Below are 16464 nucleotides of genomic sequence, written 5' to 3' on the forward strand. Positions count from 1 at the left end.
AACTGAAAATCAGTGGTTGCTGGTAGTGGATCCTCGCTATGCGTCCAGGTGCACTTTGCAAAACTTGAAAATCAGGACAGTGGTGCTCAAAACCATTCGCTATGTGCACAGTTGGTAGTGCACTGTGCGAATTAAACCTAATAGATCATGTGCTTATGCGACAATTTCGCATTGCGTGAGAGAAACAACAACATGGACAAAAATATATTCAAATCACTGGTTAGGTTTAGTCTAAGCAAAGACTTCTTTTCCACAAAAAACACGTTCGCGAAGCGAATCAATTTTAGACCAGTGAAATGAATACACTTTTAACATTTACAGACCACAAATGCTTTTTAGATGGACAAAACTATGCACAAACTAACATAAACCTATTCTATTCCTATGACGATGAGGAATAGAGAAGCAAAAGAAAAAGAAACTGGAACCTGGACTGAAGTCTGTGCATGAAGAGATGAATTTAAAGCAAAGAGGAGACACTTGAATGGAGAACTCAAAGCTTAAAAGCTTGGAAGTAGGTGCAATGGATGAATGCTACGTTCGCTTTGCGGAATTGAGAGAGAGGGGTGGGGCTGGTTAGGGTAGAAACATTGGGGTAAAAGGTAAAAAAATATATAAAAAGAAAGAAAAGAAAAGAAATAAAAAGAAAAGAATAATATTAAAATATAATTTTTTAAACTTTCTGCTGCATCTGCTGAGCGCACCCAAGGGTGTGCGCTATGCGGATGCAAAGTTTAAAATTTTTTTTCATTTATAATTAGTTTTTTTTTCTGTGAAGTTGCAGGGCGAACCAAGAGTTAAGCGCGATGCGACTGAACATAATTTTTTTTTTAGACACAGTCGCTTAGCGCACCAGCTACTTTGCGTTATACGACCATTTTTTTTTAAATTGAACAGAAACAATATTCGCAGAGCGCACCTCAGTTGTGCGCTTTGCGAATTATAATTCAAAACCCTCTTCTCATAGATTCTCGCTCTGCACAAAATTTCGCAAAACAAATATGTTGACAGAGAACTCCCTCTAGCATAGCGCAAGGTGTGCGCTTTGTGACTTAATTACACATTTTCTTCCAATTTCCACATATGAATTTGATCGCTCTACTCCACTAATGTGCTCTGCGAATCACCTTACAGAGAGAAAATTAAATTTTAAAATCGTAGAGCGCATGTGATGCGCTATGCGATTTCAATACAGGAAGCATTTCATTTTCATCTCTTGCAGAGCGCATGGTGTGCGCTGTGCCACCAAATCACTCACAATTTCCTAAAAATCATCTAATCGCTTGTTGCAACTCAACTGTGGGCTGTGCGACTAGAGCATCAGAATTCATCACTCAAAGTTCAACCAATCATCCTCTCCACACTCAAACTTAACATTTACAGAACAACAATTAACAATCATACACATATATACAGACAAGTGTTAGGGTGCCTCCTAGCAAGCGCTTCTTTAACGTCACTAGCTTGACCCAGACATTTTAAGGTTCAGATAAATGAATAATTGTGGTGAGGCGTTCAACCTCACCACCTAAGTAATGTTTCAATCTCTGACCATTCACAATTCACTTTCTATTTGGATCCTCAGACTTTGGATCCATCAATTCTACAGCACCATAAGGCTTGACTGCCTTAATCACAAAAGGACCAGACCATTTAGATTTCAACTTACCTAGAAACAGTTTGAATCTGGAATTGAACAACAATACCTATTGTCCAGGTTGAAATTCTCTCTTGACCAGCTTCTTATCATGGTACATTTTGACCCTTTCCTTGTATTTCCTTGAAAAATCATAGGCAGTCATCCTCATTTCCTCCAACTCTTGCAACTGAAGCTTTCTTTTACCTGCACACAGAGAAGCATCAAAGTTAAGAAATTTTAAGGCCGAGTAGGCCTTATGTTCCATCTCAACCAGAAGATGACATGACTTGCCATAGACTAATTGGAAGGGTGTTAGCCCCACATGAGTCTTTAAGGTAGTCCTATAAGCCCACAAAACATCATCTAACTTTGCAGCCCAATCCTTTCTTGAAGATGAAACAATATTTTCAAGGATTCTCTTAATTTCCCGGTTAGAGACTTCTGCTTGGCCATTGGTCTGTGGATGATATGGAGAGGCAATTTTGTGCCTCACATCATAATGTGACAAGACCTTGGCCAATTAGGCATTACAGAAATGTGATCCTCAATCACTTATGAGTATCCTGGGCGCACCAAATCTTGAGAAGATTTGTCTCTTGAGAAATTTGACCACTGTCTTGGCATCATTCTTTTGGCATGCTGCAACCTCTACCCACTTATTGACATAATCCACTACAATTAAAATATATTCGTTGTTGTAGGAAGAAGGTAATGGTCCCATGAAATCCATCCCCTAACAATTAAATACTTCAACTTCTAAGATAGCCTGCAATGGCATCTCATGTCTCTTTGAAACGCTTCCTGTTGTTTGGCATTTATCACAACCTCTTGCATGAGCATGAGCGTCTTTGAACAAGGTTGGCCAAAAGAAACCAGATTGAAGCACTTTGGCGGCTTTCCTTTCTCCATTGAAGTGTCCTCCATATGGTGAATTATGACAATGCCATAGGATACCAACAACTTCTTCTATTGTAACACACCGCCTGAGTAAGTGGTCAGCACCCAACTTGAAGAGATAAGGATCATCCCAAAGATATTCTTTGGAATCATGAATAAACTTCTTCTTCTGCTGCTAAGTCAAGTCATCAGGGAGAAAACCTGCAGCCTTAAAATTTGCCATATCTGCAAACCATGACCTCTGTTGAATGAGCATCAGACTCTCATCAATGAATTCTCCCTTAATTTCTCCTTCCTTATCAGTTACCTCAGTGTTAAGGAGGCGAAACAAATGATCAGCTATAACATTCTCACTCCCCTTCTTATCTTTGATTTCCAAATCATATTCCTGTAACAGTAGAACCCATCTTATGAGACGTGGCTTTGAATCAGATTTTGCCAGTAAATATTTGATGACTGAATGGTCAGTGTAAATGATAACTTTAGACCCTATCAGATACAATCTAAACTTTTCAAGAGCATACACAATTGCCAAAAATTCTTTTTTAGTTGTGGCATAATTCAATTGTGCACCATTAAGAACTTTACTGGCATAGTGAATAACGTGAAATTTTTTGCCACGTCTCTGTCCCAACACAGCCCCTATAGCATAATCACTTGCATCGCACATTAACTCAAAATCTTGAGTCCAATTTGGTGCGACTACAACAGGGGCTGATATAAGCTTCTCTTTCAAGACTTCAAAAGCTTTAAGACACCCCCCATCAAACTCAAATGGAGTGTCTTTCACAAGCAAATTACAAAGGGGTTTAGCAATCTTGGAGAAATCTTTTATGAATCTCCTTTAGAACCCAACATGTTCAAGAAAGCTTCTTACCCCTTTGACATTTGTAGGAGGTGATAGCTTCTCAATCACATAAACCTTTGCTTGATCTACACCTATTCCCCTGGATGAGATCTTATGTCCTAAGACAATTCCCTCACGAACCATAAAGTGGCATTTTTCCCAATTTAGAACAAGGTTTGTGGCAATACATCTTTTCAAGACTACATCCAGGTTTTGTAAGCATAGATCATATGATTTTCCAAAGAGTGAGAAATCGTCCATGAACACTTCAATGCAATTCCCTACCAAATCAGCAAAGATGGCAAGCATGCAACGTTGGAATGTGGCAGGCGCATTACAAAGCCAAAAGGCATCCTTTGGTATGCAAACACACCAAAGGGACAAGTGAAAGCGGTCTTTTCTTGATCCTCAAGATTCACTACTATTTGATTGTACCCGAAATAGCCATCCAGGAAACAATAGTAGGCTTGTCCTATTAGCCTTTCCAACATTTGATCCATAAAAGGGAGAGGAAAATGGTCTTTCCTGGTGGCTTGATTTAATTTTCTGTAATCTATACACATTCTCCACCCTGTGACTGTTCTTGTAGATATTAATTCATTTTTTTCATTCTGAACAACAGTCATACCCCCTTTCTTTGGAACAACATGCACAGGACTTACCCAAGCACTGTCTGAGATAGGATATATCATTCCTGCTTCAAGCAATTTAAGAACTTCCTTTCTCACCACCTCTTTCAACGTAGGATTCAATCTCCTCTGTGGTTGTGCTATGGGTTTAAAATCATGTTCCATCATAATCTTATGCATGCAGTAAGTTGGACTTATACCTTTCAGATCAGATATATTCCAACCTATTGCCTTTTTATTCTCTTTTAAAATCTCAACCAAGTTTTCTTCTTCACTGTTTGACAGAGAATTGCTTATGATCACTGGCTTCTTGTTATCCGTGGGATGTTGCATTGCTTCCACAACATTGAAAGTTATTGTCTCGTCATGCAACCTCACCTTAAGATGACCGTCATCAACATCAATTATCACCCTAACAGTTTTCATAAAGGGTCTACCCAATATTAGGGGGACTTCAGTATCCTCCTCCATGTCAAGAATAACAAAATCCACTGGAAAAGTGAATTTGTCAACTTTAACCAAGACATCTTCAATAACTCCATATGGGTACTTTACAGACCTGTCTGCTAGTTGAAGTGTCATCCTTTTTGGTTTTACTTCCATGTCCCCTATCTTCTTTAACATAGACAAAGGCATTAAATTAATGCTTGCCCCTAAGTCTATCAACGCTTTTCCAATGAGGAGCTTTCCAATTGTACATGGAATAGTAAAACTTCCAGGGTCTTTGAATTTTGGTGGTAGAAGTTTTTGGACGATGGCACTACAATTTCCTTGCTCCTCGATTGTTTCTTCCTCAATATACTTTTTCTTTTTGGTCAACAAATCTTTCATGAATCTAGCATATGAGGGCATCTGTTGAAGTGCTTCAGAGAAGGGAATTGTGATTTCCAGCTTGTTGAAGAGAGCCATGAATCTAGAAAATTGACTTTCCTTTTCCTTTCTAGAATATGTCTTAGGATACAGTAAAGGATTTACAATCTATTTTCCTTTTTGGCTCTCTTCCACTGCTTTCTTTTTATCTTCTTTTTCCTCCACTTTCTCTTCTTTTTCTTCCTGCTCTTCATTTAATTTTTCCTTTTCATCCTCCTTCCTCACAACTACACTTTCTAACACTTTACCACTCCTTGTAGTTATAGCTTTGCAATGCTCTTTTGGATTTGGTTCAGTGTTAGCTCNAAATGTATTTACAGGCTTCTCTTCTAATTTCTTGGCCAACTGACCCATTTGAACTTCTAAATTCCTTATAGAAGCATCTGTGCTCTTTTGATTTGATAAGGACATCTGCATGAATTATTGAAGAGTTTCTTCCAGTTTTGATGTCCTATCAGAAATAGTGGGTTGTTGTTGAAACTGTGGAGGTGGTGGTCTAATGGAACTAGCCTGACCCATGCTAGGATGAGGTCTCCATCCTTGATTATAATTACCATAATTGCCTTGAAGGCCTTCATTTCCCATATAATTTACCTCTTCCTTTGCATTGGTTAGAATAGCACACTGCCCATTTTGGTGCTCTCCATCACACAGTTCACAACCTTGCACAGTATGTTACATTTTGGAGTTGTAGTTGTGATACATTTTTCATCAGAGACTCTAGCTGTTGAGTCATAATTTTGTTTTGGGCTAATAAGGCATCTTGAGATTGCAACTCAAACATTGCCCTCTTTTGGTTTTGCCCTCTCTCACTTTGGACATCGTTGTCACTGGATGCCATATTTTTAATAATCTCATGGGCTTCATCAGGTGTCTTCCACCTAATGTTACCTCCTGCTGAGGCATCTAACATCAACTTTGTGTGAGATTTTAAACCTCCTAAGAACAAGTTTAATTGAGTGGGAATGTCAAACCCATGAATGAGAGTCTTTCTAAGCAACCCCTTGAACCTATCCCATGTCTGGCTTAAAGTCTCTTCAGGTTCCTGTTGGAAAGAGGATATCTTTTGCTTGCCTTTATTTATCTTGGATTGAGGGAAATATTTGTGTAAAAACTTTGCCACAACGTCATCTCAACCAGTCAGACTTCCCTCAGGAAAAGAATTTAACCATTTCTTGGCATTTCCAGCTAGAGAGAAGGGAAAGAGACTAAGTCTGATTGCCTCATCTGACACATTCAACATTTTCACACTATTACAATATTCATTAAAAGTTGTCAGATGATCGTAGGGATTTTCGTGCGACAATCCTAAAAATGGGTTACTTTGAACAAAGTGAATCAATGCTGGCTTCATTTCCATATTAGCCGCAATCACCACAGGTCGGGCTATACTGTTGAAAGATGAAGGTACAGACACCGAAGCATAATCTTCCAACGTACGCCTATCTCTTTGTTCATCATCACGATTTCCCTCCATTCTTTTATCCTCTTGATCAGATGAAGAAAAAGTGTTTGAAGTAGTAGATAAGCTAGCTTCTCTAGCTTCCTTTTTTCGGTTTTCTCTTCTACGCCTACTGTTATTTCTACGGGAAGTCCTCTCAATCTCAGAATCAAATAATAAATTCTCAGATTTTGTTCTGCGTCTCATGCAGAACAAAAATCTCTAAAGATCAGCCCAAAGAAATAACACAGGAACAAAACACAATATATACAAATATACAAAAACTAAAACAATGGATTTACAAATAATGGAACAGAATTGAAATTGATAAACAATGAATTGAAATAACAAAACAATCAAATTCCCCGGCAACGACGTCAAAAACTTGATAACTTTTTGGCAAGTATACCAAATCGTTACAAGTAATACAGTGATAAAGTCCAGTATCGTTCTCCCAAGGGAATTTGAGTTAAGTCGATCAATTAAAATTATTTATCAAAATCAATTTGACAACAAATGATATTCTGATTCAGTGAACTGAAAGTAAGAAATTAACAGAATATTAAAATTTGAAAATTAAAGTTGGAAGAAAGCTTCGTTGGAATTGACTTCATGACTACCATTACAATAACTATTCTGAACAATATAATTTGCATTCAAACATTAACATCACAGTATCTTGGTTTAATCCTTTAAAACAAGTTCTAAAGAATTATGCTCAATTATTAATTCCTTATGTAATTAAACATAACCTTTGCATTAAGATCTGATGTTTATAAATGACTAGAAGAATTGAAACTATTCCTAGCATCGTTCCTTTTGGTTGCTTTTCTTACGTTCATACTCATATTTACTTTCCAGTAGAACTTGAATATATAAAATATATTATACTTCCGTATAATCACAAGTAAATCAAGAAAAGCATATGAACACAACTTGTATTGAACAGGAAAATTACATCAAATGTCAGCCATTACAATCAATTTCAACGAACATAAATTTAGCCTATCTTAGACATCATAAACGTACTCATTTCAACAATTCCTTGCATAATGTGCAGTCTTGATATCTTCAAAGAGTCTTCTGATGGTCTCCTGAGCAATTCTCTATTTTTTCGTATGTCAGAAGATGGTTTCTGCCTCTCTGTCACGTATTTTAAGAGCAGTTAATTATTTTAATTCGCTCAGTGCACAAGAGTGTATTCGTTGTGCGAATTAATTTTAATTCATACACTCAACTGTTGTAATTCGCTAAGTGCATAGTCTCTGGTGCGCTATGCGAATTTTCAAATTTGCTGCTTCTTAACTGGAGTTATTCGCTCAGCGCACAAGTAGTGGTGCGCTGTGCGAATTTCTTCTGCTGGCTCTACGAATTACTTGTGCTGTGCGAGAATTGGCTGACAAATTACAAATTATACACCTTTTCCTGAACAATAATTTACGTAATAATTTACTTCCTAATACAATTTTTCACTGAGTAAAAACATAAATAATTACAAAATTGAGATAACTCATAAGTGTAAAAACATCTGTTTTTCACACTTATCATCCATCTTTCTGGTTCTGATCAAAAGTTGAAGATAGGAGGTAGCTGGGAAATAAGAAAGAGATTATTTTAGGGGTACCATGTGATTTATAGAAGGGTAAATTGAATTCCTTAAAATATTCTGGAAGGGAAAAAATTTACGGCATAAGTTTCTTTTCTTTTAATTACTTATAAAAAAAGTTAATTGTGAAAATGGATGATTTAGAACCCAGAAGCAGCGCCACTCAGAGGCATCATAGACGCAAGAAGCTCGGTGCAAGCCATTTTCCTCGTTTTTTGCTCTAACCCTATAGAGTGAAAAAGCTCTCTTATGTCTAGGTCACGATTCTTATGTGTTCTCTTGTTGTTGTCGAAGGCGCGATCCGCGATTTTAATTGAGATTGCAAGGCAGGTAGGGAAAAAGCTTGCGGTGGCACAAAGGTTGGGCAAAGGTGAAGGAATGCCGCGAGGCAAAATGCGAATTTGGGTTTTCTGGTTCTTGTTGTTTCTTTGATTTGCAGGTGGTGATGGTTTCGCGTTTTACAGAGGCAAGGGCTGCTTGCGGTAGTGCTTAATGGCGGAGGCATGACGCCCTGATAAGTAGAAACACAACTAGGTTTCTGTGCTTCTCTAGTTGTCTTTGCAGGTTGAGGTTGCTGGTGAGGATGATGGAGGTGCAGATCTTTGTGGTTGTGGTCATGGAAGCACGACTTGGGATTTTTGGGTGGCGTGATTCGGCTTTGTGGCACGGCAGTGATAGCGACTTCGCGACGGCTTTCCGGGACTAGGATTTTGCAAAGGAAATGACAGTGAGGATGATGAGGCTGTGGCAATTTGGAGTTCGAAGGGTTTTCCAAATTAATTTTTTTGAGTAGAGGCCATTTTCCCCTTTTTATTTTTGCTTGCATAATTTTTCTACTTTTTTATTTATTAAATTCTATGTCATCACTTATAGCATATTTTTTTAATAAAATATCCACCTCAACATATTTAACGTATATAAAAATTTAACGGACAGAACTTAATTAATTTAATTTTTTAAATATTTGGACCCAATATTTAAAGAAAAATAATCTAATGATAATCCTCTAGGCGTAAGTTGCAAATCCAATTCCAGTTGAGGAGTTAAAAGCCAACCATGGTTAAGTTAGGTGGGTCCCAGTGTGTTATAAAAAAGTGTATATGAATGAAGAATAAAAGGAAAATAAAAAAGGAAAAAAAAAAAAAAGTATTAACCAGCTAAACACGGGGGTTCCATTTTCTGAGTAGTAAATTGGGGGAAATTAGATTCTTCACAGTTGTTGAGGGCTTTGACAGATGGGTCATTGTACATGGTGACGGTCTTCTCAGATTCAAATTCCTGAAACGTCACACCCTTCTACTCTCTCCTCACATCGCCAATCAGGTAATTTCACTCACACCCTCACTCCTCTTCTTCCTCACTGCGCCAACGCCTCACCGCTTTTTTCTCCGCTTTTCAATTCCCCTAGATTCGCCAAGCCCGACCTTCCACCTAGGGTTTCCACCTCAAATTGCAGATTTTCTCCTCCGTCAATTTCGACCGTTGCCTCCTCTTTTCAAATGCGCTGCTCCTGTAGATCCGTGGCGGGATTCGCTTCACTTTGAATTTCCTTCTCCCAAAAAACAAATACAGGTTCTTCTCCCAACATTTTCCCCTCTCTTCTTTTTCCTCCTCCTTTTACTTCTTCCACTTCTTAAGTCTTCGCGTCAGTTTCACTTCTTAATTTTCCGTATTTTCTCGAGTTCCGTCACTTTCGCGTTTTAATTCCATTGCTTGGGGGCTTTGGGATTGACTTCATGCTTCCAATTTTTACTTGTAAATTTTACTTGTGATTTCTTCATGCTGGGTACACAATTTATGAAACGCGGTATTGGTTTTTCCCTGTCTTTGTTTGAAGGGGGAAATCAGATAAGGTAATTATCAGTTATTCGTTGTGTTGTGTTGTGTTGAGTTTGCAAATGAATGGCTGCTTGGTGGAAGGGATTGGCCTTCCTCTTGTAGGTGCGACGGGGCCGGAATTGGAACGGCAGCTGTTAGTTTAGGTTTTGGTTGGGTTAACTAGTTCGCTTTCGTGTAGATCTGTCCCCATCTTCGTTTTTTAGAACTGATAAAACTATTTAGAATATTATAAACTAAGACCTGCTTACGAGTATGTTGAGCTCGGTCTAAATTTCAGTGTCACTGAATAACTTAGAATGAAGGAGAACCAAGTTTCGGAAATTTATTTTGATTACACTTGGACGGATTCTGTTTAAGTGTTTGAGTTGGATTTTTTTTTTTTGTCTATGTGGGTTGTCTTGTTGCCATATAAGATAAACAAATGCCTTATCTCAGTAGATGAAGTCCACTACATGAATCGCATGACACCATTTGGCTCAATTCAAGACCCGATCCTTTGATATGTTTTTCACCACGAGATTCCTTTTAACAACTTCCTCCAATGTTCTTTGTCGTCTCCCTCTTCCCATTTTCATGGGATTGTAAGTCATGCATTTTACACTCCTCATCTCTATGATCTCTGCTTTTGGCCTAACTACCTTAACCAACTTAGTATCATATTTTCCTCTGTTGGTGCCGCACCAATATGTCTAACACATTACCTTCTCTGCTTTTCAATTAAGGCTACTTGTTGACTTAATCGGGCTTTGTAATTGTATCAGTCACTACCATGTAAGTTTTATGATATCCTCGCCTAATGTTGCAAGTGAGGAAAAGACAATTATCCAGTCTCTTTATACCCAATTACCCAGGACTGCCCGATAGTAAACAAATGTTTACATTAGCAAATGTTACTCCCACATAATTTGTTTCCATCCATTAAATCGCACTGTAATATTGGCGTGTTTAGTCAATAGGCCTGATCAGTGAATATGTCCATGCCTGTGAATATTAGGATTTAAGGTACAAGCAACAGACGAGTCTTTTCATTCTTCTTATTTCTTCATTTTGAATTTATGTTGACCTACTAAATAATCTTATAATTTTCCCTAGACATTACTGACACTTATGTTGTTCCATACGGATGATGATAAAGGTTTCCTGTGCAGTGCAATGTAACTGATCACACATCTAATTATTTAAAACGGAAGATCTTCATAAAATGTTGACACTATGTCATAAACTTCAGCTTTTGTCATTAATAGTTTTGAATATGTATTATCATATGTACTTTGAAGAGTTGGTTTACTTATAATTGTTGCCTAGCACACTAAAATCTTAAGAAATTTAGTCATTGTGTTTCAATTTCTCTCTCCATTGGTTCAGGTACATGGTTGAGGAGCTTCCTCAAGCAGAGGAGGCCTGATATAAAATCCAGTAGTCGTGGTCAATCTCTCTGCCTCTTAATTACCTGAGGAAGTAACTTACGGATAATTAAGACTACTGGATAATGGAGTGCAACAAAGATGAGGCAGTTAGGGCCAAAGAAATAGCAGAGAGGAAATTTTCAGAAAGGGAATATGTTGGTGCAAAGAAATTTGCTCTCAAGGCTCAAAATCTGTATCCTGATTTGGAGGATATTACCCAGCTCTTGACAACAATTGATATTTATATATCTGCTGACAATAAAGTAAGCGGAGAAATGGATTGGTATGGTATACTTGGAGTGAGTCCCTTTGCTGATGAGGAGACTGTCAGGAAGCAATACAGGAAGCTGGCTCTCACCCTTCACCCTGACAAAAACAAGTCTTTGGGCGCAGAGGGTGCATTTAAGCTGGTTTCAGAGGCATGGAGTTTGTTATCAGATAAGACCAAGAGACTTGAATATAACCAGAAGAGGAGTTTGAAAGGATTCCAGCATAATACTTCCAACCATGTTGGATCTAAATCAGATGCACCCAGTTCAAATGGTTTTTATAATTTAAAGAAGAATGTAACTTCAAATGTCAGGACTGGAAATAATAATGGTCGGGCACCTTCAACTGCAGTTCCTCCTCCACATAAAAAAGCTGATACCTTTTGGACGATCTGCAATCGGTGCAGGACACATTATGAATATCTCAGGATTTATTTGAACCACACCCTTTTATGTCCAAACTGTAATGAAGCTTTTGTTGCTGTAGAGAGGGGTCCACCACCAAATGTTTTTAAGCCACCAAATTGGTCTTCTCATCAACAACGACATCAAAATTCTCAACACCATGCTGGAAGTAATAATACGAACTTTCAGTGGGGTTCTCACAATAGAATGGCTGGTTTTGGTAGCACAGATGGATCAACATCTGTTGCAGCTCAAGCTGCAAGTGTTGTGCAGCAGGCAAGTGAGAAAGTAAGGAGAGATGGTTCCTTTCACAAAGCTGAAAAACCTATGAAAAAAAGGAGGACAGATGATATTCGAGTTAATGGCTATCAAGGATACATGGCTAATCATATGACTGGGGGACATGGAGCAGCTGGCCTGGGAAGCTTTTCTGAATCAGGAAAGGCTAACTTGGAAGCAGAAAGGAATTATGGTTTTTCAGGTCTGCCTGGCAAGCATTACAGCACAAGGGAATTGTCAATGTTTGAATTACGAAACATGTTGATGGACAAGTCACGCAATGTAATTCGTAAGAAACTTCAAGAATGGAAATCAAAGGCTGAAGCTAAGATTAACAGGGATAAAGAAAATAAGAGACAGAAAAGCACATTAACAACTGGTTCAGAAAAGCTGAGAGAGCCTGCTGTCAATGGTAACAGGCATCCAAACATTGATTCTTTCCCTGTCAGAAGTGATCAAGCTTATGTTACCATCAATGTTCCAGACCCTGATTTTCATAACTTTGATTTGGACAGAGATGAAAGTTCCTTTGCTGAGGACCAGGTGTGGGCTGCGTACGATGATGATGATGGAATGCCTCGATATTACGCTAGAATTCACAAGGTGATCTCTATAAAGCCATTTAAAATGAGGATCAGTTGGCTTAATTCTCGAAGCAACAGCGAATTGGGCCCAATAGATTGGGTGGGCTCTGGATTTTATAAGACTTGTGGGGATTTCAGAACTGGCAAGCACGAAATATCTGAATCATTAAATTCTTTCTCTCACAAGGTTAGGTGGACAAAAGGCACGAGAGGTGTTGTTCGTATCTTTCCTGGAAAGGGGGAAGTCTGGGCTCTTTACAGGAACTGGTCTCCTGATTGGAATGAACATACCCCAGATGAAGTGATACACAAGTATGATATGGTGGAGGTGCTCGAAGATTTCGATGAAGAACAGGGCATATTAGTTACCCCTCTAGTTAAGGTATCTGGTTTTAGGACTGTGTTTCAAAGGCATGCAGATCGTGATCAGGAGAGGAGGATTCTTAAAGAGGAAATGTTTCGATTCTCTCATCAGGTTCCTAATTGCTTGTTGACTGGCCAAGAAGCTCAGAATGCTCCAAAAGGTTGTCGAGAGTTGGATCCAGCCGCCACTCCTTTAGACCTCCTTCAGATAACCACAGAAGCTAGTGAAACATCAGATAATGCATAGGATCTATGGGGAAGAAATGAGGCTCGCTTCACCTGCTGTGAAATGGGACAGAGAATGCATAAAAACCTTGTAGAGCAGAAATGTTAAACGAGGGTAGTAAACAGAAAAAAAGAATGCAAAGAATAGAAATGTTTGTGTGACTGATGATGCAATAGGCTTGAGAAATCAAAATGAAGATTGATGAAAATACAGTCTTTCACGACTCTTTCATTTTGTAAGGCCTGACAGAGATATTTTATAGTAAACTTTTGGTGTTACATATGGGTCGAAGGGATCCACAGCTTTTCGGTTTTTGTTGTATAATTTCCAGACATGGCAGTTATCATTCATCGTTCTGCAAGCAAAATGAATAGACTAGTTCTGGCATTTCATGTCGTCCTATGCCTGGTGCTTTACTCTTCCAGTTTATGGACGTGCATGTTCTGTCTTGTGTGATAAACTCATGAATTTTAATTAAATCTGATTCATTTCCTAATTGTAGTGTCATATCCAATACAAGAATGTTTTAGCTATTATCTGTTTTACGCTGCATTGTCTTTTAATTGTAACTCACTGATTAAAATTATAACTATATACCTTTGGTACCCTTGATCTGTTTATGTTTAATGGGTAGGGGTTTTTGCGCTCTGATTTTATATGTGGGCTTGTATGAAAATCAAGTTCAATTCGTTAACCAAAATTGAAAGTTTTAGTATAAAATAGATATAGTAATTTTTTATAGAAAACTAAAACTGAAAATTGTCATTGAATGTGTACCGGTCACTGTTTACTTATTTATTTTTTAAAATATTGTTTCTAAATCATAATTTTTTTACTCTTAAGTCATTTTTTTTTTCTTTCTAAAATGTCAATTTTTCGAGTTAAGCAGACGTATTAAGAAGTATTTTGAAAACATTTTTTTTTCTATAATTTAGCACTATTAATATATATTTTTTTGTCTGTAGTATTAAAATTCAATCGTGAAATTGAATTCTTCAACAATGGGTTTGTTCAAATCCATGGGCTTGGTTTTCATCATAAACAATTGATATTGCCTTTTCGTTTAAGTCATTTGACCGATGAATTTCGGGACTTAGTATAAGTTTTTAATTGATTTGATTTGATTTTATGATATTTGATTTTAACATTTTAGCTGAGTTTTGTATTCAAGAATTTTGTTCACCTTTAATTCAAATTTTATCTTTAGATTTAGTGCACTTTGTTATTGTCTTCTTTGTTTAGGCTATAACTTCCGCTTTGACGATGTTCTGGAGTGTCTAGAAATAATTATCGAAAGTTTTGCACTTTTCATAAAGGGATTTTGAGCAATTAGCACTGTGACAGTAGTTCTTGCACTGTGTTGCATTTTGTTTGGCAAGAAGTTAGTTCAGGAATTGCTGGCGAGGTGAAGTGTCTGATGATAACGTTGTGTTGGTGCTACCTTTGGGATGTCACTAATGGATGGATAGTGCTTTGCTTCCAACGCTCTTCTAATCTTTCTAAGCGTTTCCTAGTACACATCCAAAGGTTTTTTTTCACCCTAAACATCTTCCAACCAAAAGATACGAAACTAAGAAATAAAAGGAGACATATTATAAGTTAAATATATCTTTTGGTCCTTTGTACCTAATTCTCAATTTGGTTTTCATATTTTTTTTTATCCCAATTAAATCTAAATATTTGTTAATTTGAAGCAATAAAGTCCTCTCCGTTAACTTTCCACTAACACCAATTGGGTTTTCATATTTCTATCTATTTAAAGTGATTCAATTACTTGAAATTTTTATTTAAAAAAAAATAGATAGAAATTTGGAAAGGAAATCAGTCACAGCCTTGCCAGAAATTACAGATATCAAAATTTCCACTGAGAATGAGAATGTTCCAACTCAGGGAAATTCTAATATGAGCCAGGAAGGAAATAATGGATTTATGTAGCAGTATAATCATCATCCAAAAAAAATTGGTAACATCCTCTATCAATCAGAAACATGGTTTGAAAACTCTGAGAAGACTGGAGAACAGATTTGTCAAAATACCCTTCAGTTGGTGCCTAACATCCTCTACAATTCCATTTCTTTGAAACAATACATTACCTGAGTTAGCAAAGCATTCACCGCCGCTGGCTCTACTGTTGCAATCAAAAATTCACACAAAATCATCAAGAAAGAACCACCCCTAATTGCGTTCATCAAATATCCTTCATTACAAAAGGTCAAAAACACAAATTTCACAATTAAAAGTGTAAGAACAGGACCCCCTAAAGTCTCTAATCAAAACCCAATCTCGCTGCAAAACACAGAAGCCCTCACCGCCGATTTGCAAGGAAGAAGAATCTCAACCAAATTTCGAATACAGAGAGAACCCATGATTTCCCAAATCAATTTGAAATGAAAACCCTAATCCCAATTCGCAAAAATTAGATATCAGACACAGAAGCCCCTACAGAACCCAATAAAAAACAGAAGAGGAGGAAGAGAAGGAAGCTTCCTCCTTGCTGCGAATCAGAATAGAGGGAAGAAGAAGAAGTTTCCTCCTCCGCCCCCTTTCTGTTGTGCATTCACGAGACCACTCCCTAAGCACAAGCCAAAAATGGTTTTCCAAGGTAGGGTGGTCCGCGAGATCAGAGAAGAAGAAGCTCGAAGCTTCTGATGGCTCACATAAAAGGAAAGAGGACGAACTTGAAAAGCAAGTTTCTAGCGCAACCAAAGCTGGGTCCTCCAGATTCTAAAAACGTAAACCCTTATTTGGTTCTCTTTGGGTTTTCCAAATTTCTAACTATTTTTTTTAAATAAAAATTCCAGATAATAGAATCACTTTAAATAACCTACTAATCTTTGATCCATGTCATCACACTTAAACGGCGTCAGTGGAAAGTTAACGGAGAGGGCTTTATTGCTTCAAATTAACAAATATTTGGATTCAATTGGGACAAAAAAAAATATGAGGACTCAGTTGAGAATTGGGTACAAATATGAGGACCAAAAGACATATTTAACCTATATTATATGTTCGGAATGTAAGTTATATCGAAATAATATTGTTATAGTTTATCATAAGTGATTTTATGAGATATTGAGTATAAACTGGCGGGTAACTGATAATATTTTAATGATGACTTTGAGAGTACTTGTTGGATAGAATGAAATTTTTTGTTATTCAGAGAA

At 37.5% G+C, this 16464-nt stretch overlaps 1 protein-coding gene across 2 annotated transcripts; it reads left to right on the forward strand.

The window, feature by feature from the left end:
* The first annotated feature begins 9077 nt into the window (after positions 1-9077).
* On the forward strand, positions 9078-13796 carry LOC106778909. 2 transcript variants are annotated; one of them, XM_014666912.2, is made up of 3 exons: positions 9078-9252; positions 9338-9501; positions 11134-13796. In XM_014666912.2, the coding sequence occupies exon 3, from the start codon at positions 11258-11260 to the stop codon at positions 13319-13321; it is 2064 nt and encodes a 687-aa protein (XP_014522398.1). In that variant the 5' UTR covers positions 9078-9252; positions 9338-9501; positions 11134-11257; the 3' UTR covers positions 13322-13796. The 2 variants fall into 2 exon arrangements, with proteins under 2 accessions (XP_014522398.1, XP_014522399.1); XM_014666913.2 differs by lacking the exon at positions 9338-9501.
* Positions 13797-16464: the final 2668 nt, after the last annotated feature.

The sequence above is a fragment of the Vigna radiata genome, unplaced genomic scaffold (genome assembly GCF_000741045.1).
Source record: "Vigna radiata var. radiata cultivar VC1973A unplaced genomic scaffold, Vradiata_ver6 scaffold_183, whole genome shotgun sequence".
Lineage (NCBI taxonomy): Eukaryota > Viridiplantae > Streptophyta > Magnoliopsida > Fabales > Fabaceae > Vigna > Vigna radiata.